Below are 27,023 nucleotides of genomic sequence, written 5' to 3' on the forward strand. Positions count from 1 at the left end.
AGAACTGCACACAATACTCTAGCTGTGGCCTAACCAGCGTTTTATACAGTTCCAGCATAATCTCCCTGCTCTTACATTCTATGCTTCAGCTAATAAAGGCAAGTATCCCATATGCCACCTTAACTACCTTATCTACCTGTCCCGCTACCTTAAGGGACCAGTGGACATGATCCTCGGTACTTCCCATTGGTCCTACCATTCATCATGTTTCCCGTGCCTTGTTTGTCTTGCCCAAGTGCATCACCTCACACTTATCTGGATTAAATTCCATTTGTCACTGATCAGCTCATCCGACCAGCCTGTCTACATCCTCCTGTAATCTAAGGCTATCCTATATCCTCGTCACTATTTACCACCCCACCAATTTTCGTGTCATCCGCGAACTTACTGATCAACCCTCTTACATTCAAAACAAATCGTTTATATATACCGTGAACGGCAAGGGACCCAACACTGATCCCTGTGGAACCCCACTGGACACAGGCATCCAGTCACAAAAAAACCCATCGATCATCACCCTCTTCTTCCTGCCACTCAGCCAATTCTGGATCCAATTTATCAAACTGCCTTGGATCCCATGGGCTCTTACCTTCGTTATCAGTCTCCCATGCGGGACCTTATCAAAAACCTTGCTGAAGTCCAAGTAGACTATGTCAAATACATTGCCCTCATGTACACATCTGGTCATCTCTTCGAAAAATTCAGTCAAATTGGTCAGACATGACCTCCCCTTAACAAAACCATGCTGCCTGTCCTTGATTAATCCCTGCCTCACCAAGTGTAGGTTAATTCTGTCCCTCAGAATTGCTTCCAATAGTTTCCCCACCACTGAGGTTATACTGACTGGCCTGTAGTTCCCTGGTTTATGCCTTCCTCCCTTCTTGAATAACAGTACCACATTGGCTGTCCTCCAGTCTTCTGGCACCTCTCCTGTGGCCAGAGAGGTATTGAAAATTATTGCCAACACTCCTGCTATCTCCTCCCTTGCCTCACTCAACACCCTGGGATACATTTCATCTGGGACAAGATTTATCTACTTTTAAGCCTGCCAGACCACTTAGAACCTCCTCCCTTTCTATGCTAATTTCTTTAATTATATCACAGACCTTCTACTTGATTTCCATACCCACGTCGTCCCTCTCACTTGTGAACACTGACACAAAGCATTCATTTAGAACCCTACCTACATCTTCCGGCCTTCACACACAAATTACCACTATGGTCCTTAATGGGTCCTACTCTTTCCCTAGTTACCCTCTTACTCTTAATGTACTTATAAAATAACTTTGAATTTTCCTTTATTTTACCTGCCAATGTTTTTTCATGCCCCCTTTTTGCCCTCCTAATTTCCTTTTTAAGATTCCCCCCTTAAGAGAAAATATTTTTCGTAAAGTGGATGCAAATTTACAAAGTGCAGGGATGTATTTTCATGATTTAAAGCTAAAAACTTAAACTTCAGTGAACTTCTTGAGTTTGCTAATTTGTACGTCCTTTTTTAATAAATATAAATTTTCAAAAGGAAAAATGACCTCAAAAGCTCATTGTTTGCTTAAGCCTCAGTGGTTCAGCAGAGATTTTTTTCTACTGAATTTCCAACACAAACGTAGAGATTTATGAGCAAAAATGAAATGCAGTCTTCTTTAACCAAAAAACAAAGAAACCTGACTTGCTTTAATCACATAGTGAGTAGTTTGTAATGGAAAAATAGTATTTGTTAATAAATTTAAATGACTTTCAGAATTGCCTACTGCAAACCTTGCTGAATTCAATCTCCCCATGTTGTTTGAAAGCCTTTGGGGGAGGAATAAAAAGCAAAGGAGTTCTCAAAGTCTCTCAGGGCAAGGGAACACACCCTTTAATCTACATGTCACGCTGATGGACCGATTGAGTGCTTGGAAATTGTGCAAGTTTCACCTGTGCAGAATGCACAGATGTGGTTGAAAGACATGTTGAGTTAAACATATCCACTGTCAGCTCTGACATTTGTGAAGCGCTGAGGCCTTGAAGTAAAAACTTTAATGAAGGTGTTAAAGGACACAAAGGACAAGCCAGTGGGTAATTTCTGTAGCATTATTGTGAAATATGCTATCTTTATTTTCTTTAAAACTTTTTATTTAGGACATTACAATTTTCAGTTACTGTGCTGAGAAACGGTGAATAAAATTATTTAGGAAGTATTTTGAGTAATTCAATTAATTTATCAACATGATGGTAAAATGTTTATACGTGGATTTGTCGTAACTGTTGACAAATCGTTTCCCATTATAATTCCACTTAAAGTGCAGCGGGAAATAATGTTTATGAACAGGAGGAGTATGTTATTTGCGGAACTTCTGATAATTTTAATATGTATATTTGTTAGATTTTATAAAAGTTAGCTTTTTGCTAAGGGATTGGAAATGAGGCTGAACTAATTAGGGAAGAATCTGTGCAGTGTTGTGTAATGTGTGTTTGAATATGTCTGTATTCCGTTGAGTTACACAGCTCCAACTGAATTCTGCAAATATTAATAGCTCATGTCGTAAAATCCCAACTAGATTTTTAAAAAAATGATTTGCTGGAATTTTACAAGTTAAGCAGTCACTGTTTGTAGGCTCAATGGCATTTTGTTCTTCAGCCTAAGGAGTACTGTGTACTTGGATTGAATGTAGGATTCCAATTTGTGTTACAAATTGACTGTAAATATACCTCAAGCACTTCAGATCCAAAACTAGATTGGGAGTTAGACCCTTGTGTACAATAAAAGGAGTCTATTTTCCAGGAAACATTAAGACAAGACACAAGCAGGAGCATGAGTTTAGTTTCTGCACAAAACTTTCCTATGATGAACTTGAGAATCAGAAACATAGGAACAGGAGTAGGCCATTTGGCCCTTCGAACCTGCTCCACCATTCAATAAGATCTTGGCTGATCTGGTTGTGGCCTCAGCTCTACTTTCTTGTCCCAAAACCCTTGACTCCCTTGCCTAACAAAAATCTGTCTAACTCTACCTTAAATAAATTCAAAGACCCAGCCCCCATTACTTTTTGGGAAAGAGAATTCCACACACCAACGACTCTTTGGGAGAAAAAGTTTCTCCTCATCTCTGTCTGAAAGGGAGACCTCTTATTTTTAAACTATATTCCCTAGGTCTCATCTCCCCCACAAGAGGAAATATCCTGCCCTCTCAGGATCTTGTATGTTTCAATAAGTTCACCTCTCATTCTTCTAAACTCCAATGGGTATAGGCCTAACCTGTTCAACCTTTCTTCATAGGCAAACCCTTCATCCCAGGAATGAGTTCAGGGAACCTTCTCTGAGCTGCTTCTTAAACATTATACTTTTTTTTAAATAAAGAGACCAAAACTGCACACACTACTCCAGTTATGGCCTCACCAAGGCTCTGTTAGCTGTAGTAAAACTTCTCTACGTTATATTCCATTCCTCTTGCAATAAACTCCAATATTCCATTTGCCTTCCTAATCACCTGTTGTACTTGCTTACTAACTTTTTGTAATTCACGTACTGCACCAGGACGCCTAGATCTCTCTGTAACACTGAGTTCTGCAATTCTTCTCCATTTACTGCTTTTCTATTCTTCCTGCCAGAGTGAACAAGTTCTCATTTACCCACTTTATGCTCCATTTTCTGGATTTTTGCCCATTCATTTAACCCGTCTATATCCCTTTGCAGACTGTCTTACTTACAACTTACTTTCCTACCTATCTTGGTGTCATCAGCAAATTTAGCTATCATACATTCAGTCCCTTCATCCAAGTCATTGATAAAGATCATTAATAGTTGAGGACCCAGCACTGATCCCTGTGGCACTCTACTAGGTACAGCTTGCCAATCAAAAAAGACCCGTTTATCCCTACTCTCTGCTTCCTGTTAGCCAACCAATCTTTTATCTGTGCTAATATGTTAGCCCCTATATCATATACATTTATCTTGTAGTATCCTTTGATGTGGTATCGTTATCAAATGCCTTTTGGAAAACCACATCTACTGGTTCCTCTTTATGCACCTTGAATTTTGCTTGGTCAAAAAACTCTTAACAGATTAATTAGACATGATTTCCCTTTCACAAAGCCATATTGGCTCTGCCTGATCAAATCATGATTATCTAAGTATCCTGCTATAACCTCCTTAATAATGGATTCTAGTACTTTTCCTATGACAGATGTTAGGCAACTAGTCTATAGTTTCTTGCTTTCTGCCTCCCCCACTTTCTTGAATAAAGGTGTTATGTTAGCTATCCTCCAATCTGCTGGAACCTTTCTAGAATCTAAGGAATTTTGGAAGATTATAGCCAATGCATCTGCCATCTGTGCCTCCGCTTCTTTCAAAACTCTGGGATGCAGGCCATCCACTCCTGGGGGCTTGTCAGCCTTTAGGTCAAATAGTTTTTCTATTTCCCTGTTAAGCTCACCCCTCCCTATCACCTTGATTTTCAAAAATCTTTCTTTGGGAAGTTTTCTAAGTCCTCTACCAAGAAGGCAGACACAAAATGGAATGTTTTCCTTTATTGGATGAGGTATAGAATACAAATGCAGGGATGTAATGATGGAACTGTGTAAAATGCTTGTTTGGCCAGAGCTGGAACTTTGTGTACCGTGATGATCACCACATTACAGGAAGGGCATAATTGCTCTGGAGAGTGTACAAAGGAGATTTATAAGAATGTTGCCAGGGCTGGAGAAATGTAGCTATGAGGAAAGATGGGATAGGCTAGGGTTGTTTTCCTTAGAGCAGAGGAGGCTGAGGAGTGACCTAATTGAGGTGTGCAAAATTATGAGGGGCTTAGATAGGTTAGACAGGAAAGACCTGTTTCCCGTAGCTGAGGGGTCAATTATCAGGGGGCATAGATTTAAGGTGATTCATAGAAGGACTAGAGGGGACTTGAGGAAAAACTTTATCACCAGAGGGTGGTGGGCATCTGGAATTAATTGCCTGAATTGGTGGTTGAGGCTGAAATGCTCAAATCATTTAAAAGGTACCTGGATCTGCAGCTGAAGTGCTGTAACCTGCAAGGCTGTCGGCCAGGTGTAGGAGAGTGGGATAAAAAAATAAGTGCCTTGTTTCTTTTTTCTCTCTTTTTAGCTGGTGTAGACATGATGGGCTGAATGACCTCTTTCTGTGCCATTCGGGAGGCAGTGGCGTAGTGGTATTGTCATTGGGCTGGTAATGCAGAGACATACTTGACCAGGATAATACTCTTGACTCACCAACCTGCTTGCTGCAGATGCATCTGTCTATGACAGCGTTGGTAAGAGTGCCCACCAAACAGTTCTTGTGAAGACGAAGTCCTGTCTTCACATTGAGGAAGCCCTCCATTGTGGGATGGATTTTGAACAGATCTCGCAACTCGGGACTGGGCATCCATGAGGTGCTGTTGGCCATCAGCAGCAGAATTGTACTCAACCACAATCTAACCTCAGGCCAGCATATCTTCCACTCTACCATTGCCACCAAGTGAGATGATCAACCCTGGTTCAATGAAGAACGTAGGAGGGTATACCAGGAGCAGCACCAGTCATACCTAAAATTGAGGTGTCAACCTGGTGAAACTACAACACAGGATGACTTGTGTGCCAAGCAGCAAGTCATAGACAGAGCTAAGCGATTCCACAATCAACGGATCAGATCTAAGCTCTGCAGTTCTGCCACATCCAGTCAAGAATGGTGGTGGACAATTAAACAGCTCACTGGCGGAGGAGGCTGCATAAATATCCCCATCCTCAATGATGGGGGAGCCCAGCACATGAGTGCCAAAGATAAGGCTGAAGCAGCCTGCTTGATTGGCACCCCTTCCACAAATATTCACTACCACCAAACACTGGCAGCAGTGTGTACCATCTAAAAGATGCACTGCAGAATCTCAACAAGACTCCTTCGGCAACCCACGACCGCTACCATCTAGAAGGACAAGGGCAGCAGATGCATGGGAACACCACCACCTGGACGTTCCCCTCCAAGTCACTCACCATCCTGATTTGGAAATATATCACTGTTCCTTCACTGTTGCTTTGCGAAAATTCTGGAACTCCCTCCCTAACAGCACTGTGTGTGTACTTACACCACATGCAGGGGTTCAAGAAGGCAGCTCACCACCACCTTCTCAAGAGCAATTAAGGATGGACAATAAATGCTGACCTAGCTACCCACATACCATAAATACATTTAAAAAACACTTTTCTGTGATTCTATGATTTTAAAATACCTGTTCGACACGACACATCTGCCATTTCTTTGTTTTTCATTATCAATTCCCCAGACTCTCTCTCTAGAGGACCAACATGAGCTTTAATTACTCTTTTCCTATTCACTTTACATATCGAGGCTGGATGCACCAATAAAGGTATCTTTGTCTTTGCCAGTAGAATCTCTAGCATTACTATTCTGCCAAAACACTTTTGGTAATTTATATACTTTTCTTCTTAAAAAAAAGTCAAAAAAATTTGTATTCCCTTTAATGGCTGCCTGTTTGACATCAAGTCACTCGTGTGCAAAACTTCTTTTAATTGACTCAAAGAAATCAAAGCCACCTTTTCTAGTACCCATCAAAAGAGCTGCTCCTATTTGCAGCAAGTTGATTGTATTCGGCCTGGAGGAAATTGTGGCTCAGCCAGGACTGGATGTTTGGCAGACATGCAGAGGAGGAATTGTAAGAGGTGGCGGAGAGGTAGCTGTTGATATCATCCAGGTACACATGGAAGATGACTCCATGTCTGTCGATGATAATAACAAGGGGCAATATGTGGACGAGAAACAGGAGGAGACAGGAATTGATCCCTGACATGTTTGGGTGGAAGAGATGCCATTGGTGGCAATCAGAGCTACACCAGGATGGTGTTAACAAAGCTGAGGTGTTGGTTGAGGATGGTGTGGTTAATTGTGCCAGAGGCTGAAGAGGAAATTCAGGAGAAACAGGAGGGATAATACATTATGATCGTAGTCACAGAGGGTATCCTTTGTAAATTTGGTTAGGGTGTTTTGCTGCTGTAGGAGGGGACTGAACATGATAGGGATTAAACCTGAGTTCTGGAAGAGATGGATGTGGATCTTAGGAGTGCAAGGTGTCATTGGAGATAGGATGACAATTGGCAAGGACAGAGGTGCTAAAATTGGGTCTTTTGAGCTGGGGTGTGTTGACAACAACTTCGAAAGGGAAGGTCTTGGTCCCTGAGGAGAGGAAGCCCTTTAAATGTTTGCTACCATGGGCTGAACTGAAGAGAAATCAGTTTAATGGGGATGAAGTTAAGGAAGGAGCAATTCAGTCTCGGACGTGATAAGTTTGGATGACATTTAGAGCATAACTATAGATAGCAGAGAGTTCAAGGACTGGGATGGAGACCTGGGGAAATTTAGCCTGGCGGGAAAAGGAGAAACAGGAGAAGCAGTTATCTAGGTGACAGAAATCTATGTGCTTCTGAAAATTCTTCAGAGGTGAGAGTGGAGGGGACAGGGGAGAATAATATGAGAGGTGGTTGGAAGTGGAAAAAGGAATCCAGGGTTTTCTTTGCCTTTGACTCTGGAATGGTCAGGGAATGAGGCAGATAAAGCCATTGAAGGCTCTCATTTCAGTGTAAAGCCTGTTACCTTTGAATTGATTCTCATTTAAAGAGTGAAACTGTTGTTACAATGAAGGGACTTTCCACAGTGATTCACAGTAATTGAAAAGAACAGAGTAATGAAAGTAATGACAACTTCACTTTAAAAGATTATTTTAGCAAAAGAGGCAGCTGAGGTATGTGCATCACTTATCTTGGTCAACTCCACCCTTTCCCCAATGCTGCATTCTGTTGTACCATAATGACTAGCACCAATTTGCATCTATTGGATTCTCCTTTTTCAGGCCTATAATTCAGTAGTTGTACACTGTACTTTCACCATTGTATTAATGTTGAAAGTTCATTAGCTTGTCATTAATTTTTTCAGGTGAGTCATTTTTTAGTGTGTGTTGTCTGCTGAATACCTCTTGGAGGAGGAAGTCTGAGAAGAGATAAAAATTGAAGGAGCCAAAAGGCTGTGCCCTGACAGCTTTGGTTACTGGAAATACTCCCCACTAAAAGCGCAATGCCCCAGACAGTAAGTCCAAAAAGCTAGAACTGGGTGATGACAACTTTGTCAGATGTGTGGGATACATTCCAGTGAAAACTCTGATATAGATTGTGACAGGTCTTTTTTCTTAGACATGTGTAGTTTGCTCCTGCTCTCTCTGCACCATCACGTTGTGCCTGGTACATGAGAAAAGAACATTGATTTGCTGTGAAGACATTTGTATGGGCCAATAGTGACGAAGATTGTTCTCCACCTTGCCCCCACCCCTGGAAGATGCTGGATTATCCACTTGACAGCACCTTTCTGTGGCTTCATCTGGTGGCATTGCTTTCCTTTCTCCTTTTCTTTTGGAGCATCTACCTCTAAGCATTTGGATCTTCTGCCTGGGGTTTTCTGTGGCACTTCTGTGGGAGAATTCCATTCATTTCAGAAGAGGAACATTGAGGGAAAAATCAGGACATGTAAGCCCCAATCCACAAGCATAATTTCTGAAATGCAGACATGAAGCAAAGACATACTAGGGGGTCTATGGTGGAGAAATGCAAAAATGGCAGGTACAGAAAGAAAATTATGTCAGGGAGATAGGGGAGGAAGTACATTGAGAGAGATTAAACAGGCTTTGAGCGACCAGCCAACAGAGATGGAATACATTGCAGTGAAATAGATACAGATACACATATGAAAGACAGATCATGACCAGTGTTCCCTTTAAACTTTGCGACTGCTTTGCTATGTAACAACTGGGAATGTGCTGTGCAGGCAATAAACAGGTCGCTTACAAGCAACCCTAAGGGACTGTGCAGTGCAGAACACAGGCCATGCACAGCGAAAGGGAATTAGAGGGATTATTGATCATGACGAACACTGATAATGGACATGATTCAGTATTGTAGAGGCAAATCGAAGTGCAAAAACAAAGATTGGAGCCAAAGAGAAACAAGTGAATGAATGTGAGTCCTTTTACAATACTGGTGTACCATAATATGACAACGGTGATCAAAATTCTTATTCTTTAAGCATACAGGTAGAAGCTTTATTTAATTCTTCAGCAACCTCATAATAACGGGAAATAGCAAAAAGATATGTTGTTTAAAGAATGACCAGGAACTACTTCAAATGGAAAGCAAACAGGAACAGTTAGGGAGGGATTCACTTTCATTTCCAGCCAATCCTGATAGACAGATCTTTGGCAAGAGAGACATGGGTTATGGAGGACAGGCAAGAAAGTGGTGTTTTTAGACTATGGCCTGATCAAACATGATCTTATTGAATGGTGGAGCAGGCTTGATGGGCCGATTGGCCTATTCCTGCTCCAACTTCTTATGTTCCTATAATGGTTGGTACTTGGCAAGACACCGGCTGCAATGACTATTAGCATTGTTTTGCCAGCCTTGTATCTTGCCAGTACTTTATGACACATCGGTTATTCCTTTTTTGGGGGGGTTATTAGCTACACTCTGATCGTATTGTTTCCCTATTAGATTGTTTGTTTCAATAACAACTTCCAAACCCGTGAGCTCTGCCACCTAGAAGGACAAGGGCAGCAGATGCATGGGAACATCACTACCTGCAAGTTCCCCTCCAAATCACACACCATCCTGACTTGGAACTATATCCTTCACTGTCGCTGGGTCAAAATCCTGGAACTCCTCCCTAACAGCACTGTGGGTATACCTACATCCCTGGACTGCAGTGGTTCAAGAAGGCAGCTCACCACCACCTCAAGGGCAATTAGGGATGGGTAATAAATGTTGGCCTAACCAATAACGCCCACATCCCATGAATGAATAAAAAGAAAATTGCCATCTAATGAATTATATTAGCCTCATTGAAGTTCATTTTTAAATGCCACACATTGGTGTCCATCTTTCATGAAAACTAGATTGTAATTGAATCATCACAAAGAGAATGTTGCTTTGATGTGCATAGTATTATCTCAGTTATAGCTATTATGTATATTCTATCAAATGACAAAACAGTTCTAATGTCCTTTACTCCAACATTCATATCAGGTCAATTTTAAATTTAACCACTAAAATTGCTCATATGTAGAAAGAAGTAGCTTGCTATAGCTGAATAAGAGCTTCCTAAAGATCAGGACTATTCAGTGAGCATCACTGCAGGATATGTTCCTCATTTATTGATTTGATAAATTGTGTAAGCCCTTTTTGCACACTAAAATAATTTTACAGCAAAAATAGATGATAGTTCAGTGTTAAATATTGTAATTGAAGACCATTTCCTCCCAGCAGTTAAAGAGTTAAGCAGCTGTGTTTATGTGTAGGCTACATCAAGAACTATTCATAGCATTACATTAGTTCGTCTTTCTGAAACAGTGATGTCATCTTTCCGAGAACACTAGGGCTTTGGCTTACCAGAAAGAGTAGAACTTTTCCTGTTGTCACCTGAAATGTAAGCATTGTTAACATGATTATGGAAACATTGAATCCTTAATGAGATAGAAACTAGCTGAATGTGACTTTTTGGAAAACAGCTTATTCAGAATAGGGAGTTGCCTGCTGCTGTTAAATTACTCCAAGCAAATGGTAGTTATGTTTTGTGTAAAATGTTAGCCTTTTCATTACAGTATGACGATTGGTGAATATTTTTGTAGTCAACATATGGTCACCTTCATTTTAGACTGGAGAGGTTATGTTTTTCACATATAATTTTCTAAGTGTGTTTAAAAGCACAGTTAGGTTGAATAAAACATATTGTGCACATAGGATGATGGCATGCGCGGTTCTACATCGTAAATTTGTGTAACTTGAGAGCCTGATGAAGACAATGGTCAGGAGTACATAGGTTTTCATGGTTCCAAATTAGATATTTATTGTAAATTCCATTGTTGTAATTTTTTTTGTTCCTTAACTTTTATAAGTCGGTCTGACCTATAGAATACTGGCAAGGAGTTCAAACAATTCTGCCTTAAATATTTAAGTTGCCTTAAGTTGTTTTAATGAACATACTACACCAGAAAATAACAATGTTAAATGAAATATATTTCATTAGTTTTTGGGCTGGCTTGACAATAGTGACAACTTAGAGGTTGCCACAAGTGGAACTGTTGTTCATTGTGCATTCCTTCACTCCCACCCACACTATGCAGCAGTTTTTTGTGATTCATGGCAGATCAGTTTTTCTGCATTACTAGCAGATCTGTGGTGGCATTGCTCACTGAGCCTTTGTGCATATGTAATGTATTAGGTCAAGTAGTATTACCAGGAACATTGATCAGCATTATGATTGTTACTGAGATTTCACACAGGTACAGGCCCAGAAGCCTAGCAGTTTTGGGATGGGAATGAGGGAACTTCCAGTTTTGCAATATTTTTATGGGGTGGGGGTCACAGGGGTGGGGAGCACCAAAGACAAAAGTTCTTGCAACACTAGGGCAGGTCTTGGGTCTATGAGCTTTGGAAATGGTGTCCCTAAGTCAGAACTTTGAGAGTTCCATCCCAGCTGCACACATAGATTAGAATGGCACTTCAATGATGTGCTCAGGGAGTGTTGCGTTGTTAGACGTGCTGCTTGTATATTCAGGTGGATATATTTGAAGAAAATAGTGCCCTTCCTAATGTTTATCAAACTGCACCATTAAAAACAAGTTGACTCTTTTCTTTCATGTTCATTTTATCCTAAATGCTAGGAACTTGCTGAAAGCAAATTGACTTCCCTTTATAAGTAACTAAACTGCAAAGTGATTGCGATACTGTTGACACTTGAATTACTAGATAATATTGTTGGGTTTTAAGAAATTCCTCTTAATTATAATTTTAGTATAGGTTTCCCTTTCTTCCTTTGCAAAGCTAACTACTTTTATTTTCTGCGAAAGTGAAATGAATTGAGAAATGTACAGAAGAATTATGACGTATGAAGTGTTCTTTGAACAAAACTAGAAGTAATTTATTTTGTTGGCGGGTTGGTACGGGGGGGATTTTGAGGCCACCTACCAGATGGACATAGGGCGTTGGTCACCTAAGAATAGTGGGAAATGGTTTACAGTCCTGTTCCCTCTGTGGCCACTGCAGCCTTTCCATGGACCTGTTGGTATGCAGAACTGCCTGCCTGAGTTGGGCAGTATACCCATTTAATCTGAAAATTGGGATCTTATGATCTGCATAGCACCCCATTTGCTAATTTAGAATGGTACGGTGAAGAACGTGCCCATTACATGCTATGCCCAGTTTCAGTTGGCAGTCCAGACAAAGAGGAGTCAACAAGTAAGCATTTTTAATGCATTTTTGTGGGGTTATGAACGTACGAACAAGGAGCAGGAGCCGGCCATTCAGCCCCTCGAGCCTGCTCTACCATTTAATAAGAGCATGGCTGATCTGATGGTAACCTCAAATCTGAATCCCATCTACCGCTAACATCACTCCTTTGCTTACCGAGAATTTATCCACCTCTACCTTAAAAATATTTAAAGACTCTGTTTCCACAACCTTTTCAAGAAGAGAGTTCCAAAGACTCTCAACCCTCTGAGTGAAAAATTTTTGCCTCATCTCTGTTGTAAATGGGCGCCACCTTATTTTTAAACTGTGGCCCCTAGTTCTAGATTCTCCCACGAGAGGAAACATCTTCTCCACACCCATCCTGTCAAGACCCCTCCGGATCTTGTTTGTTTCCATCAAGTCGCTTCTAAACTTCAGCGGATACAAGCCTAGCCTGTCCAACCTTTCCTAATAAGACAACCCACCCATTCCAGGTATTAGTCTGGTAAACCTTCTCTGAACTGCTTCCAATGCATTTACATCCTTTATTGGAAGTGTGGTTGGAAGGGTATGATTGCTATTCCAGACTCCACAAACCATTATGGCCTGCTTTTTCTTCAGTCTAGAGGCTGCATGGTGTTGTGACGACCGGAGATAGCAGAATGCCCCAGGGATCCCATTTTCTGCCCACAGGCCACTGACAATGCTAAGGAAGTCTGACCCTGAAAACGACTGGACTTCCTGCCAGGACTATCGCGCAGGTGGGGATGGGTTACAGTGGGCATGATGTCACAGCTGGTTCCCTGAAGTCTGCCTAGGGAAAAAATCTACCCCTCGTATTCATAAACTCAAGCTGATTATTCGGGTCCTTCATACCCCATTCTTGTTGAATCAAAATGAGGATGGAGGATTTTCACATTCCAGGCAGCCAGTATTGGGATCCTGTTTATACCCAGAACAGATACACTGTGAGCAAGGTTAATGGTTTGAAACTGCTTAATCTTAACTCATTCAATTTCAGTCCCTTGCTGCCAATTGGGGAAGAACACTTTCATCAGTTGATCTGGATTCATATCCAGATCCACCATTCTAATTAAGTTTTAGTTCTCCTTATTTAATATTGTATGTGTGTGTGCGCTATGAGCTATAATGTTAATTGTGATCTGACACCTCCATTGAATTACTATGTTGTTTTTTTCAAATTGTAGTTGACCACAGCCGTGTTAAGCTTCAGAAAGCAGACAATGATTATATCAATGCAAGCCTCATTGTCATGGAAGAAGCTGAGAGAAACTACATTTTAACCCAGGTAAGTAGATGTGGAAAGAGCCATATAAAGAATGATTGTTGCAGAGTCTGATTGAGAATACAGCTATACTCCGTTTTAAGTAGACTAGAATAGAGTAGTTAAAAAAAATTACTATCTATTTATTAGTTTTAAGTACTACCTACCCCGTTATGAAGTAGTTGGGAGCTGGGTGCAATTTTTTTGACTGTATGCATAGTTACCATCTGGGTGAATCAATGAAAAGGCTATTTCCCCATTCTCTAGAACTTTTGGTTTGGGTTTTGGTCTCTCCCCACTTCACCACCATGCCCCACGCCCCCAAACCTTGGAACATGTTATCAACTTAGGTTTTGGACCATTACCAGGGTGAAAGACAACCTGGTCATTTTAAGGGATGAAACAAATTAATGTAAGTGAGTATAGGAGAAATCAATCTTGCAAATATATGCTGACTGTATCTTTATCTATATCTATATCTGACTATATATTTTGTAGCGCTTTGTTTTAGAGCAGTCAGGAAAAACCAAACCTGTTCTCTTTGATTCTTTGCAATGTCACTCGGAATGGAGAAGATTTAATTACATGGTGTTTTATTTATTTCATGTTTATGTTGTGCACTGGGGCCAAAAATCTTGGGTTGAGAACACTTTACAAGCCCAAAGAGAGGGAGTGCAATTCTAAATTTAGTCTTATGAAATGAAGCTGGGCAAGTGGATGAAGTAACAATGGATGACCATGTTGGAGATAATACAGTTAAATTTAGCATAATTATAGAAAAGGACAAAGATAGAATAGGAATAAAAGTTCTGAATTGGGGAAAAGACAAATTTTACGAAGCTGAGAGGTGATCTGGCAAAAGTAGACTGGTTACAGCTACTTGAAGAGAAATCAGAGAGAAACCAATGGAGGCATTCAAAAGTGAGATTTTGCAGGCACAGTGTTGACATGCCCCCACAAAGAAAAGGGGCGATACTGCCAATCTAGAGCCCCCTGGTTATCTAGAAGCATACAAGGTAAGATAAAGCAGAAAAAGAAAGCTTATGACGGTCACAAAACTTAAATATTGTAGAAAGCCTAGAGGAGTATAGAAAGTATAGGGGTGAAGTAAAAAAGGAAATTAGAAAAGCAAAGAGAAGATATGAAAAAATATTGGCAGGTAAAATCAAAGAAAACCCAAAGATTTTTATCTGTACATTAAGAACAAGAGAATAACTAAGGAAAGGGTAGCCCTATCAAAGGTGTGCACGGTAACTTGTATGCTGATGCTGAAGGTATGGGCAGGGTTCTCAATGTGTACTTTGTCTCTGTTTTCACTTAAGGACTAGGATGATGTAGGCATTCTACTTAAAGAGGAGGAGTGTGAAATATTCAATACAATAAGCATAGTGAGAGAGGAAGTACTGGAGAAACAGGCATTCTTGAAGGTGCATAAGTCACCAGGGCCAGATGGATTGTATCCCAAGCTGTTAAAGGAAGCCAGGGAGGAAATAGCTGATGCTATGAGGATCATTTTCCAATCCTCAATAGATACTGGTGAGGTACCAGAGGATTGGAGGTCTGCAAATGTTGTACCATTATTTAAAAAGGATGCGAGGGATTGGCCAAATAATTATGGGCCAGTCAGTCTGACTTCTGTGATGGGCAAATTATTGGAATTAATTCTGAGAGAGAGGATAAACTGTCACTTAGAAAGGAATGGATTAATTAGGGATAGTCAGCATGGCTTTGTTAGGGGAAGGCTGAGTCTTACTAATTTAATCAAATTTTTTGAGAAAGTAACAAAGAGGATTGGTGAGGGTAGTGCAGTGGATGTTGTCTACATGGATTTCATTAAGGCATTTGACAAGGTCCCACATGGCAGACTGGTCAGAAAAGTAAAAGCCCATGGGATACAGGAGAATGTAGCGAGTTGGATCCAAAACTGGCTTAGTGACAAAAACAAAACGTAATGGTTGATGGATCTTTTTGCGAATGGAAAATTATTTCTAGTGGCATTCCACAGGGCTCATTGATGGGCCCCTTGCTGTTTGTTGTATATATTAATGATTTGGACTTAAATGTGGGTGGCATGATCGGGAAATTTGCCGATGGTGCAAAAATTGGCTGTGTAGTTGATAGTGAAAAGGATGGCTGTTGTCTCCAGAATTTTTAAAAAGTTCCTTCATGGGGTGTGGGCTTCACTGGTTGGGCCAGCCTTTATTGCTCATCCCTACTTGCCCTTGAAGGTGCTGTGAGCTGCCTTCTTGAATTGCTGCAGTCCATGTGGTGTAGGTAGGGAGCTGTTAGGAAGGGAGTTCCAGGATTTTGTCCCAGCAACAGTGAAGGAACAGTGATATACTTCCAGGTCAGGATGGTGAGTGACTTGGAGGAGAACTTCCAGGTGGTGGTGTTCCCATCTGTCTGCTGCCCTTGTCCTTATAGATGGTGGTGGTCGTGGGTTTGGAAGGTGCTGCCTAAGGACCCTTGATGAATTCCTGTAGTGCATCTTGTAGATGGTACACACTGCTGCTACTGTGCGTTGGTGGTGGAGGGAGCGAATGTTTGTGGATGGTGTGCCAATCAAGCGGGTTTCTTTGTCCTGGATGGTGTCAAGCTTCTTGAGCGTTGTGGGAGCTGCACTCATCCAGGCAAGTGGGGAACTTTCCATCATACTCCTGGCGTGTGCCTTGTAGATGGTGGACAGGCTGTGGGGAGTCAGGAGATGTTACTCATCGCAGGACTCCAAACCTCTGACCTGCTCTTGTAGCCACAGTATTTGTATGGCTAGTCCAGTTCCATTTCTGGTCAATGGCAACCCCTAGGATGTTGATAGTGGGGGATTCAGTGATGGTAATGCCATTGAATGTCAAAGGGCGATGGTTGGATTCTTTCTTGGTGGGGATGGTCATTGCCTGCCACTTGTGTAGCACCAATGTTACTCGACAGCCCAAGCCTGGATATTTTTCCTTATGGCTGCAAGCCCTGGCAACATTCTTGACATTCAATGGCATTACCAAGAATGTATCTACCACTTAAAATGGGGGTATTCCTGTAGTTTTAAAATTTGTGCATCTCCCTTTGAATCTTTTAAGGTGAGTAAAAGCCATGAGAAGTAAATTGTCTGCTTACTGCTCATGACTGCAGAAGTGCCCGGCCTGTGTTGAGTTTGGACGTAGTGTGTCTCATGACTTGAGATTATCTGCAAAGAAATTCCAAGCTGCTTGTTTTTGTTCTAATATCCAACAGACAGAAACTTCGACTTCTGACTTAGCTGTAGAATTGTGTGCAGTTGGGCCACTCCAAGAAGCAATCCAGCAAGTTATTCAAGAGAACATACATCTAGAGAGAGAGTTTTGAAGCTCATCATAATTTCTTAATTAGCTTGGATAATCTGACTTCTTAACAGTAAATTTCTGTGGCCCTCCAGCGCTTATCAATATTGAGGACAAGTTATTAAAATGGTTAAAACATCAATTGTTGCAATTCATTTCAGCAGGCCCATTCCACTTGTATAGCCCAAAGTCATATCAGTGACAAGTACTTGGTACTGTAGTGCTTTATGGCACCATGCCCAGATTAACAGACCATCCAGACCTTCATTGATTCTAATGGAAGTAACTTTTCATTCATTTATGAAGCAGCTGAGCTTCGTGAATTATGTGAACAAAATGTAGCAGGATGAGAGTGCTTTATTGGTGAAGAATCAAAATGTGCTGCAAATAAATGGGAGGAAAAGCTTCTCTTGTTCTACAGTGTACCTCAGTAGGATTCCTTTTTTCAAAAAAGTTTTTGTTTTGATCTGTTCTGCTGAAGGCTGACTGGTACTGACATATTGTTTTACAGGTGCCATAGTCTCTGGTGCCTTGTGCAAATGATCATTCTTCAGATAGAACATAATAAGACATGTCTGCAGGGACTATTCTGATTGAGGGAATCAGATTTCAATAGATGCTGCACAAAAACAATAATACCTGGAAAAACTCAGCAAGTCTGACAGCATCTGCGGAGAGGAACACAGTTAACGTTTCGAGTCCGAATGACCCTTCAACAGAACTCAGTAAAAATAGAAGAGAGGTGAAATATAAGCTGGTTTGGGGGCGTGGGTGAGACAAGTAGAGCCAGTTATAGGTGAAGGTAACCAAAAGATGTCACAGACAAAAGTACAAAGAGGTGTTGAAGGTGGTGATGTTATCTAAGGAATGTGCTAATTAAGGGTAGAAAACAGGCCAAGCAAGGTACAGATAGCCCTAGTGGGGGTGGGGTGGGGCGAAGGAATCGAAAAAGGCTAAAAGGTAGAGATAAAACAATGGATGGAAATACATTTAAAAATAATGGAAATAGGTGGGAAAAGAAAAATCTATAAATTATTGGAAAAAAAAGGGGGGAATCGGAAAGGGGGTGGGGATGGAGGAGAGAGTTCATGATCTAAAATTGTTGAACTCAATATTCAGTCTGGAAGGCTGTAAAGTACCTAGTTGGAAGCTGAGGTGCTGTTCCTCCAGTTTGCGTTGAGCTTCACTGGAACAATGCAGCAAGCCAAGGACGGACATGCGGGTATGAGAGCAGGGTGCAGTGTTGAAATGCAAGCGACAGGGAGGTCTGGGTAATGCTTGTGGACAGACCGAAGGTGTTCTGCAAAGCGGTCACCCAGTCTGCGTTTGGCCTCTCCAATGTAGAGGAAACCGCATTGGGAGCAACGAATGCAGTAGACTAAATTGAGGGAAGTGAAATGCTGCTTCACTTGAAAGGAGTGGGAATGTTTGGGCCCTTGGATGGTGAGTAGAGGGGAAGTGAAGGGGCAGGTGTTGCACCTTCTGCGGTTGCATGGGAAAGTGCTGTGGGAGGGGGTTGAGGCGTAAGGGGAGGAGCGGACCAAAGTGACCCGGAGGGAACGATCCCTGCGGAATGCCGCCGGTTGGCGGAGGGGAAGAGATGTGTTTGGTGGTGGCATCGTGCTGGAGTTGGCAGAAATGGCGCAGGATGATCCTTTGAATGCGGAGGCTGGTGGGGTGATAAGTGAGGACAAGGGGGACCCTATCATGTTTCTGGGAAGGAGAGGAATGTGCGAGGGCGGGAGATGGGCCGGACATGGTTGAGGGCCCTGTCAACCATCGTGGGTGGAAAACCTTGGTTAAGGAAGAGGGAAGACATGTCAGAGGAACTGTTTTTGAAAGTGGCATCATCAGAGCAGATGCGATGGAGGTGAAGGAACTGAGAGAATGGGATGGAGTCCTTACAGGAAGCGGGGTGTGAGGAGCTGTAGTCGAGGTAGCTGTGGGAGTCGGTAGGGTTGTAATGGATATTGGTGGACAGTCTATCACCAGAAATTGAGACAGAGGTCAAGGAAGGGAAGGGAAGAGAAGTGTCAGAGATGGACCATGTGAAAATGATGGAGGGGTGGAAATTGGAAGCATGAAGCAGCACCGAAGTAATCATCGATGTACCGGAGAAGGAATTGTGGGAGGGGGCCGGAGTAGGACTGGAAGAAGGAATGTCCCACATACCCCATAAAGAGACAGGCATAGCTGGGGCCCATGCCACACCTTTTATTTGGAGGAAGTGAGAGGAGTTTAAGGAGAAATTGTTCAGTGTGAGAACAAGTTCAACCAGACGGAGGAGAGTAGTGGTAGATGGGGATTATTCGGGCCTCTGTTCGAGGAAGAAGCAGAGAGCCATCAGACCATCCCGGTGGGGGATGGAGGTGTGGAGGGATTAGACATCTATGGTGAACAGGAGGCGGTTGGGGCCAGGGAACTGGAAATTGTTGATATGATGTAGGATGTCAGAGGGATCACGGATGTAGGTGGGAAGGGACTGGACAAGAGGAGAGAGAATGGAGTCAAGATAGCAAGAAATGAATTCCGTGGGGCAGGAACAGGCTGACATGATCGGTCTGCTGGGACAGTCCTGTTTGTGGATTTTAGGTGTGAGTTGAAGCGGGCCGTCCGACGTTGGGAGACTATTAGGTTGGAAGCTGTAGAAGGAAGATCTCCAGAGGAGATGAGGTCAGTAACAGTCCTGGAAACAATGGCTTGATGTTCAGTGGTGGGGTCATGGTCCAGGGGCAGGTAGGAGGAAGTGTCTGCGAGTAGACACTCAACCTCTGCGAGGTAGAGGTTAGTGCGCCAGACAACAACAGCACCACCCTTGTCAGCGGGTTTGATGACAATGTCAGGGTTGAACCTGAGAGAACGGAGAGCAGCAAATTCAGAGACAAGTTAGAATAGGTGAGAGGAGCAGAGAAGTTGAGAAAACTAATGTCACGTCGACAGTTCTCAATGAAAAGATCAAGAGAAGGTAAGAATCCAGAGGGAGGGGTTGAGGTGCAGCGAGACTATTGGAGGCGGGTAAAAGGATCCGTTGAACGGGGAGAGGACTCCTGCCCAAAGAAGTGAGCATGGAGACCAAGGCGGCGGAAGAAGAGTTCAGCATCGTGCTGAGCCCGAAATTCATTGAGATGAGGGCGTAAGGGTATGAAACTAAGTCCTTTGCTGAGCACTGAATGTTCAGCGTCAGAGAGGGGAAGGTCAGGGGGTATGGTGAATACATGGCTGGGGCTGGGATTGGAAGACGGGATGGGGACAGAGGGACAGGCAGGGGTGGATTGTCCTGGATGGGTGTTGGTGTCAATGAGTTGTTGGAGCTTGCGTTCCTTTGCACCTGAAAGAAAGAGACAAAGTTTCTTGTTGAGGCGTCGGATGAGACGAAGAATAAAATGAAACAATAGATGCTGTTTGCACAGAATGCCCCCATTCACCTATGTACATATGTACAGACACTTCCAATACGCATCACTGTATTTTAATACCGGGCAAAAACCCTGGTTTCATTCATTTTCCCCAAGCCCAGCTCAGAATGCTAATACGAACTGTAGCTCCAATTGCTACCTTTGCTGAGATCAACTAATTCAGCATAAACTGAACCTGTGATCTTCTAGGTCCCTCACAAGCTTATATTTTACAGCTGGTGTTATTTTAAACTATTTAAATTTATTTTTAATCCAGTCCACCCGTGTGTCAAGATAATGCCAATCAGAAAATCCTTGCTATGTACTCTTGCAGCCCGAGTCACTGCATGGTGATTAAGCAACCTCGCGTGTATTTACCCTTTCCCTATTCAGCGGAGCTTTAGCTAATTGATACAGCCCTTTACCACCCTGAATACGATTAGCCAACTCAGCACAGACCATAACCCATACCTGGGAATTGATTGATCTGTGCATTATGGAGCTATTTAAGCTCTCTGAGCTCATGGTCTATTTAGGAACCTACATGGATGGAGTTTCTGTAGAGGGGGTCAGCTTAGATAAAAAAGGATTGTCTCCCTTCAGACGTGAACGACCTCTCTGCTTCTCTAGCTATCTCTCTCCTTGTATTTTGGCACTTATACTTAAATATGTTCATAGCCCTTATTTAGTTGAGGGTTGTTACCTATCTCCCTAGGTTTTCATGTGGTAGTTATTGCTGGCTTTTAGCTGGTAAGCGCCCAATATGCTTAGCTCATGGAAAAAAGAGCGGTTTGAAACTTAAACTAGCACCGATTGGTAATTTTGTATTGCAGAAACTATTTTAAGTCCATTTAATGGTATCTTAAGATCTAAACTTAATTTGAAACTGTTTTCCTGCCTTTATTTTGGCAAATGGGATCAGTAAGTTTCAAATTTTCATTATTTTGACATCAATATCTGATGCATAAAATGTAAAAAATAAAATTGTTTTTGATTTCCGCTCATTTTGGGACATTTAAATGGCAGAAATTTACATACTTACATATTTACTTTCAAGAGTTTAGCATTTTGTTATCCATAGAGCCTAGTATTCTGAACTTATAGAATCAAGAATATTTTCTTATCTGGGTAAAAACTTGTTTCATGTACCAAGAAAATGTTTAGTGAGTGGATATGTCCCTGTTTGGAATGGGAAGGAAGAGATTAGTTGCTTCAGAAAAGCTTTTCCTGTGTGAATTTCACAGTAACTTGGTAATGGACTCCTTTGTATCAGGGACATAGCTTCCCAAATAAAATTGGCTGTTGTTATTGTACTTCTGCATCATTTTCCACATGGAAGTTGAACACATGAAACAGAATACATGGAGGCTGGGGAAGAATTGGAATTGTTGTTACTATCTTCTTTGTTCTGTGTAAACTGTTCAATTACCATATTCACACTTACTAAATATGTGCATTCTGATCAGAAGGAATTTGGGATGTTTCTTTATTGTTGTCTCCTTTCAGTAGAACACAGTGGGGTACCCTAGGACACGGTCTCAATATAGTGATTTGACAGAAGGCAATAATTTTAAACTTTGCCTCATCTATTTTATCATTTGTGCATGAGTTTGACAGATGAAGGTCCTGTCCAACTTGGTACCAAGTCATACAGAGCAGAAAATCCCAGGTTTGATTGTAGTCTTGCGTGAAATTAGCTGAGCTCTGCCACAATGCCGCCGGAAAAGAATAAAGAAAACTCAGACCAAGTTTCCACCGTTAACATACTATAACTTTGCCTATCTTTGCTGTTTGCCTGATTTGCTGGACAACTTTATGGCTAAGTAAGGACACAAATAGGGATGTCACAGCATAGTAGAATGGTGGTGTAAATTTTGATATGCTTACCCTCTGGGTATTAACCCTGGCAATTTTTCATATTATGATGGTGGTTATATTCTTAGAGAACTTTTACATAGATCATTAGAGCTCTGGATAGGAGCAGAGCAGGGAAAATCTTAAAAACAATTTCTTGTTTTTTTCTATTTTAAAATATGTCAAAAGTCCTGTATATTAAGTCACTGTTTTCCAAAACCCTGGCCCTTAAAGAACTGAATTTTCAAAATTAATCTCTTTCTGATACAAAAACAGAATGGTTTTTAATGGCTTGTTAAAACTTCTCAAGTTTTTGCTGTTTGTTTTTGTTGGAGTGGAACAAAATATGAACTTGGAAAGTGATGTATTAGAATAAGGAGTTGGTAAATTGCAATATTTTGAGTTTTTGTTTTATTCATTCATGGGATGTGAGCGTTGTTGGCTGGGCCAACATTTATTGCCCATCGCCAATTACCCTTGAGAAGGTGGTGGTGAGCTGCATTCTAGAACTGCTGAGTCTACGTGATGTAGGTATTGACTTTATATATTTTTAATACTTGGTGGAGTTAAGGTAGCTGACCAATTTATGATCACCATAAAATGAATTACTGCTTTCTAGAAGCATCTTTGCCTCTGTATGTGGATCACACACTTATTGCCTTGTGCAGATCACATTTCAAAAGTGAATGAGTCACTTCTTGTGGTGGGTTGTTCAGTAAGTGTTACATGAGCCCAGGTGCTAGAAACAACTTATATTAACCACTGGGGCATGAATAGTCTTAAGTCTATTTGTGGCCTTTTAAAATCTCTAGGGGCAGGAACCGCCTTTATAAAAATTGCATTGCTTCACAGCTGTAAAACTTTTATCAGGGAAACCAGTACTAGTTCAGATTTCGAAATAAATTTACATTTGGGCAAAAAATGATTAAGTGGGCCTCTTCCACAAGTACATGAAGTTGTCAATCTCAGATAAGGATTTTAAGGCACGTAACATCAGCCTGGCAGGTTTTCACTGTGCAATGATTCCTTTCTTTGAAACAAAGCAACTTTTGTACTGCAGCTATGAGCCGAGGCTAGTGGAATGTTTAGTGAACATCTGATTAAATGTATAAACTTTTGCTTTCGTAAACTGGTTGAAACTAAAAGTGTTACTTCTGAAATCTAAGACCGACTTTTAAAAATGCTATTGTTTTGTAACTGATTTTATAAGTTGAGTGAACCAGTGTGATTTATCTATGTACTATTTTTAGACTTTTGTTTCTGATAATTTTATTTATTTATAAACCTATTTTGTAGTTTTAACCTGAGCCCTGAGGTGTTAGCCATGACTCAGTGGGTAACGTTCATGTCTCTGAGTCAGAAGGGTTAATGTTCAAGTCCCATTCCAGGACTTCACAAAAATCAAGGCTGACACTTCAGTGCAGTACTGAGGGTGTGCTGCACTGTTGGAGGCCCCATCTTTTGGATGAGATATTAAGTTGAGTCTGCTTCCTCAGATGCATGTAAAAGATGCCATGGCACTATTTTGAAGGAGGTACCCGCAGTGCCCTGGCCAATATTAATCCCTCAATCAGTATCACAAAAAACAATTATGTGATCATTAACACATTTTTGTTTGTGGGAGTTTGCTGTGCACAAATTGGTTGTTGCATTTCCTACACTACAACAGTGACTACGCTTCAAAAGTATTTCATTGGCTGAAAAGCACTTTGAAATATCTGGTGGTCATGAAAAGCACTATATAAATGCAAGCATTGTTTTTCTTTTGACACATGGTGGATAATTTTAAACCCAAAAATGTTTGCGTTGGGAAGTAAAAGTTAAAATTTCCAAGCAGGCTCCCAACCCCAAACCCTCCCACTTCTGGTTTTAATGAATTTGGGATGAAGAATGTGCAACTAATCTACTGTCAACCAGTGGGTCGGTCATTAAGACCTCTAAAGGAGAGCACCTCCCTCCTTTCTGACAAAGTTTTTCTTTTTAACATTTGTTAGCTCGGTTTCCCAGGCCTTTGGAAACTTAACTGTTTCTTGACTGCGGTCTTTTTCAATGTCTTTGTTGTCTGACATCCAAGGCCATCAATCTGACTGACTTTCAGTAGGAAACTTGGGGGAGAAAACTCACATTGAAAACTCCGCTGTCTCACTCTAAAACCCTACCCCAGTAAATAACAGGGCCCTGGTATTTTGGTGTATTTCCTGATCAGTTGGATAGATATTGTAATCTAATATTTCAAGTTTGTACATTTTTGATAAAAAGTGTCATTGTTCACCCTATTAGAGATGACTTTGCCATTAAAATCATGTTAAAGGTCATGGAGAATGAGGACTTCCCTTTGTCTATGAACCTTTTCCTAAGGCATGAGGAGAATTATATGGACTGTGTCTGAATTGTAAAAGTGGATTTATCTATGATTCTGCACTACTGATTACTTACTGCTGGGGAGGTTTTTAGGACAATGAGCAAATGATGTTCCACATGATGTGCAGTAGGGAGTATTTTGTTATTCTTTCATGGGATGTGAGCATCACTGGCTAGGCCAGCATTTGTTGCCCATCACCAATTGCCCTTAGGAAAGTGGTGGTGAGTTGCCACCTTGAACCGCTGCAGTTCATCTGGTGTTGGTACACCCACAGTGCTGTTAGGGAGGGAGTTCCAGGATTTTGAGAAAGTGACAGTGAAGGAACAGCGATATACTTCCAAGTCCAGGATTCAAAAACGCTTCAGGGGGATTTGGAGAGGCTAAATGAGTGGGCAGAAATTTGGCAGATGGAATACAGTGTGGAGAAATATAAGGTTATCTACTTTGGTAGGAATAACAGAAATACAGAGTATTTCTTAAATAGAGAGAAGCTGGGAAGTGTTGCACTTCAAAGGGACTTGGGTGTCCTTGTTCATGAGTCACTGAAAGCTAACATGCAGGAATAGCAAGCAGTTAAGAAGACAAATGGTATATTGGCCTTTATTACAAGAGAATTTGAGTATAAGAGTAAAGATGTCTTACTGCCACTATATGGAGCCTTGGTGAGACCACACCTGGAGTATTGTCTGCAATTTTGGTCTCCTTACCTGAGGAAAGACATACTTTCCAGAGAGGGAGTGCAACGAAGGTTCACCAAACTAATTCCTGAGATGGAGGGCTTGACCTATGAGGAAAGATTAAATAGAATGGGCCTTTATTCTCTGGAGTTTAGAAGAATGAGAGGTGATCTCATTCAATACACAAAATTCTTACAGGGCTCGACAAGGTAGATGTAGGAAGGATGCTTCCCTTGGTTTGGGGGTCTAGAACCAAGGGGCAGAGTATTGGAATGAGGGGCAGGCCATTTACGATTGAGATGAGGAGGAATTTCATCACTCCGAGTGTGGTAAATCTTTGGAATTCTCTGCCCCAGAGGGCTGTGGAGGCTCAGTCATTGAGTATGTTCAAGACTGAGGTCGGTAGATTTCTACATATTAAAAGCATCAAGGCATAAGGGGATAGTGCTGGGGTGATGAAGTAAAAGATCCGCCATGACCTCATTGAATGGCGGAGTAGGCGAAAGGGCTGAATGGCCTATTGCTCCTATTTCTTAAGTTAAGTCAGGATGGTGTGTAACTTGCAGGGGACCTTGCAGGTGTTGGTGTTCCCCATCTTGCCTGTACGCTGCTTCGTATACATAGTGTTGACTGCCTGTGGTATTGAATGATGAGGAAAAAGGAGGAAAACCACGGCACAGGGAATAGTTGTCCTTGCATAGACAATAAAAAAGACTTTGAATATCAATGCAATGACTTTTTTTAAAACCAATAGTGTTTGACGCTAGTTACTTGATTTTAGCTGGAGTAGCAGTGGGGTTACTGGTACCCATGGAAGTGTACTCTCAGAATAAGTCATGGTATAGAAAAAGAAAAAATGGAAAATAAAATGCTGATCTAAGAAGTTTTAAAAGCCACTTTCCTGTTTAAACCTAAACCTTCCCAAAATAAAATTGGAATCTAGAAAGCTTCATTAGGAAAGTGAGAAAATAATTTTACTGTTGCTAAATGTACACTTTTGGTACTAAAAGCTATGAGCATGTTTGCAGCTCTTCACTGCAGGAACAGAAGTTGAGAGCTGTAACTAAGCTACATGCAGTGCTGAGCAGCCTTTACTGAGATGTGAATGTTTGACAGTGTTTGGTTCATAAAATCTGAAAATAATTTTAAGATGAAATATTAGATTAGTTATTGTCATTTATGGGGCTAAGGCTGGCATATGGAGATAAGTTGCTGATCAGCCATGATGTCCTTAAATGGCAGAGTAGGCGTGAGGGTCTAAATAACCTACTTCTGTTCCTATGTATTGTGTAGTGTAAAGAAACTTTAGGTTCACAGGTAAAGGCTGTGTCTTATAGTATACATGCAGCCATGCATCGCTTTTTAGAAATGAAATTGATTCCAGTTTGTTACTACATGTGTGCATTTCCTAACAGGGTCCACTTCCCAACTCGTGTGGTCATTTCTGGCAAATGGTATGGGAACAAAAAAGCAGAGCGGTAGTGATGTTGAATCGTGTCATTGAAAAGGGATCGGTAAGTGAAATCTTTACAAACTTAAATATTTGTGGCTTGATTTTAACTGCATGATTTAACTTAGATTTAATGATGCCAAGAAATGGCAAATTACCATTTAAGTTTTAACTGTGAACAGTGGGGGTTCTTGCCCTCCTGTCCTGGTTAAATTATTCAAGCTAAGTGGTCTGGTGATGCATTATATTTGGAGGCAGAGTCCCCATAATTCTTAATCTCATGTATGCCATCTGGTGGAAGCACTGAATAGAGTTATGACTGCTGCACTTGAACAGCATTACTGACAATAGTGCTGTACATCTCCCGATGGCTGATAGCATTGGTATCAACATAATTTATCTGCTTCCTCTTTCAGGCAGGAAAATATT

At 41.4% G+C, this 27,023-nt stretch overlaps 1 protein-coding gene across 2 annotated transcripts in view; it reads left to right on the forward strand.

Moving 5' to 3' along the window:
* LOC121279030 (tyrosine-protein phosphatase non-receptor type 2-like) overlaps nt 1–27,023 on the forward strand; it is a 73,194-nt gene that overhangs the window by 12,157 nt on the left and 34,014 nt on the right. For both annotated transcript variants that reach the window (XM_041189787.1, XM_041189786.1), the window contains exons 3-4: nt 13,466–13,566; nt 26,560–26,658. In XM_041189787.1, coding sequence (XP_041045721.1) covers nt 13,466–13,566; nt 26,560–26,658 — 200 coding nt within the window. The remainder of the gene's footprint in view (nt 1–13,465; nt 13,567–26,559; nt 26,659–27,023) is intronic.

The sequence above is a fragment of the Carcharodon carcharias genome, chromosome 6 (genome assembly GCF_017639515.1).
Source record: "Carcharodon carcharias isolate sCarCar2 chromosome 6, sCarCar2.pri, whole genome shotgun sequence".
Classification (NCBI taxonomy): Eukaryota; Metazoa; Chordata; class Chondrichthyes; order Lamniformes; family Lamnidae; genus Carcharodon; species Carcharodon carcharias.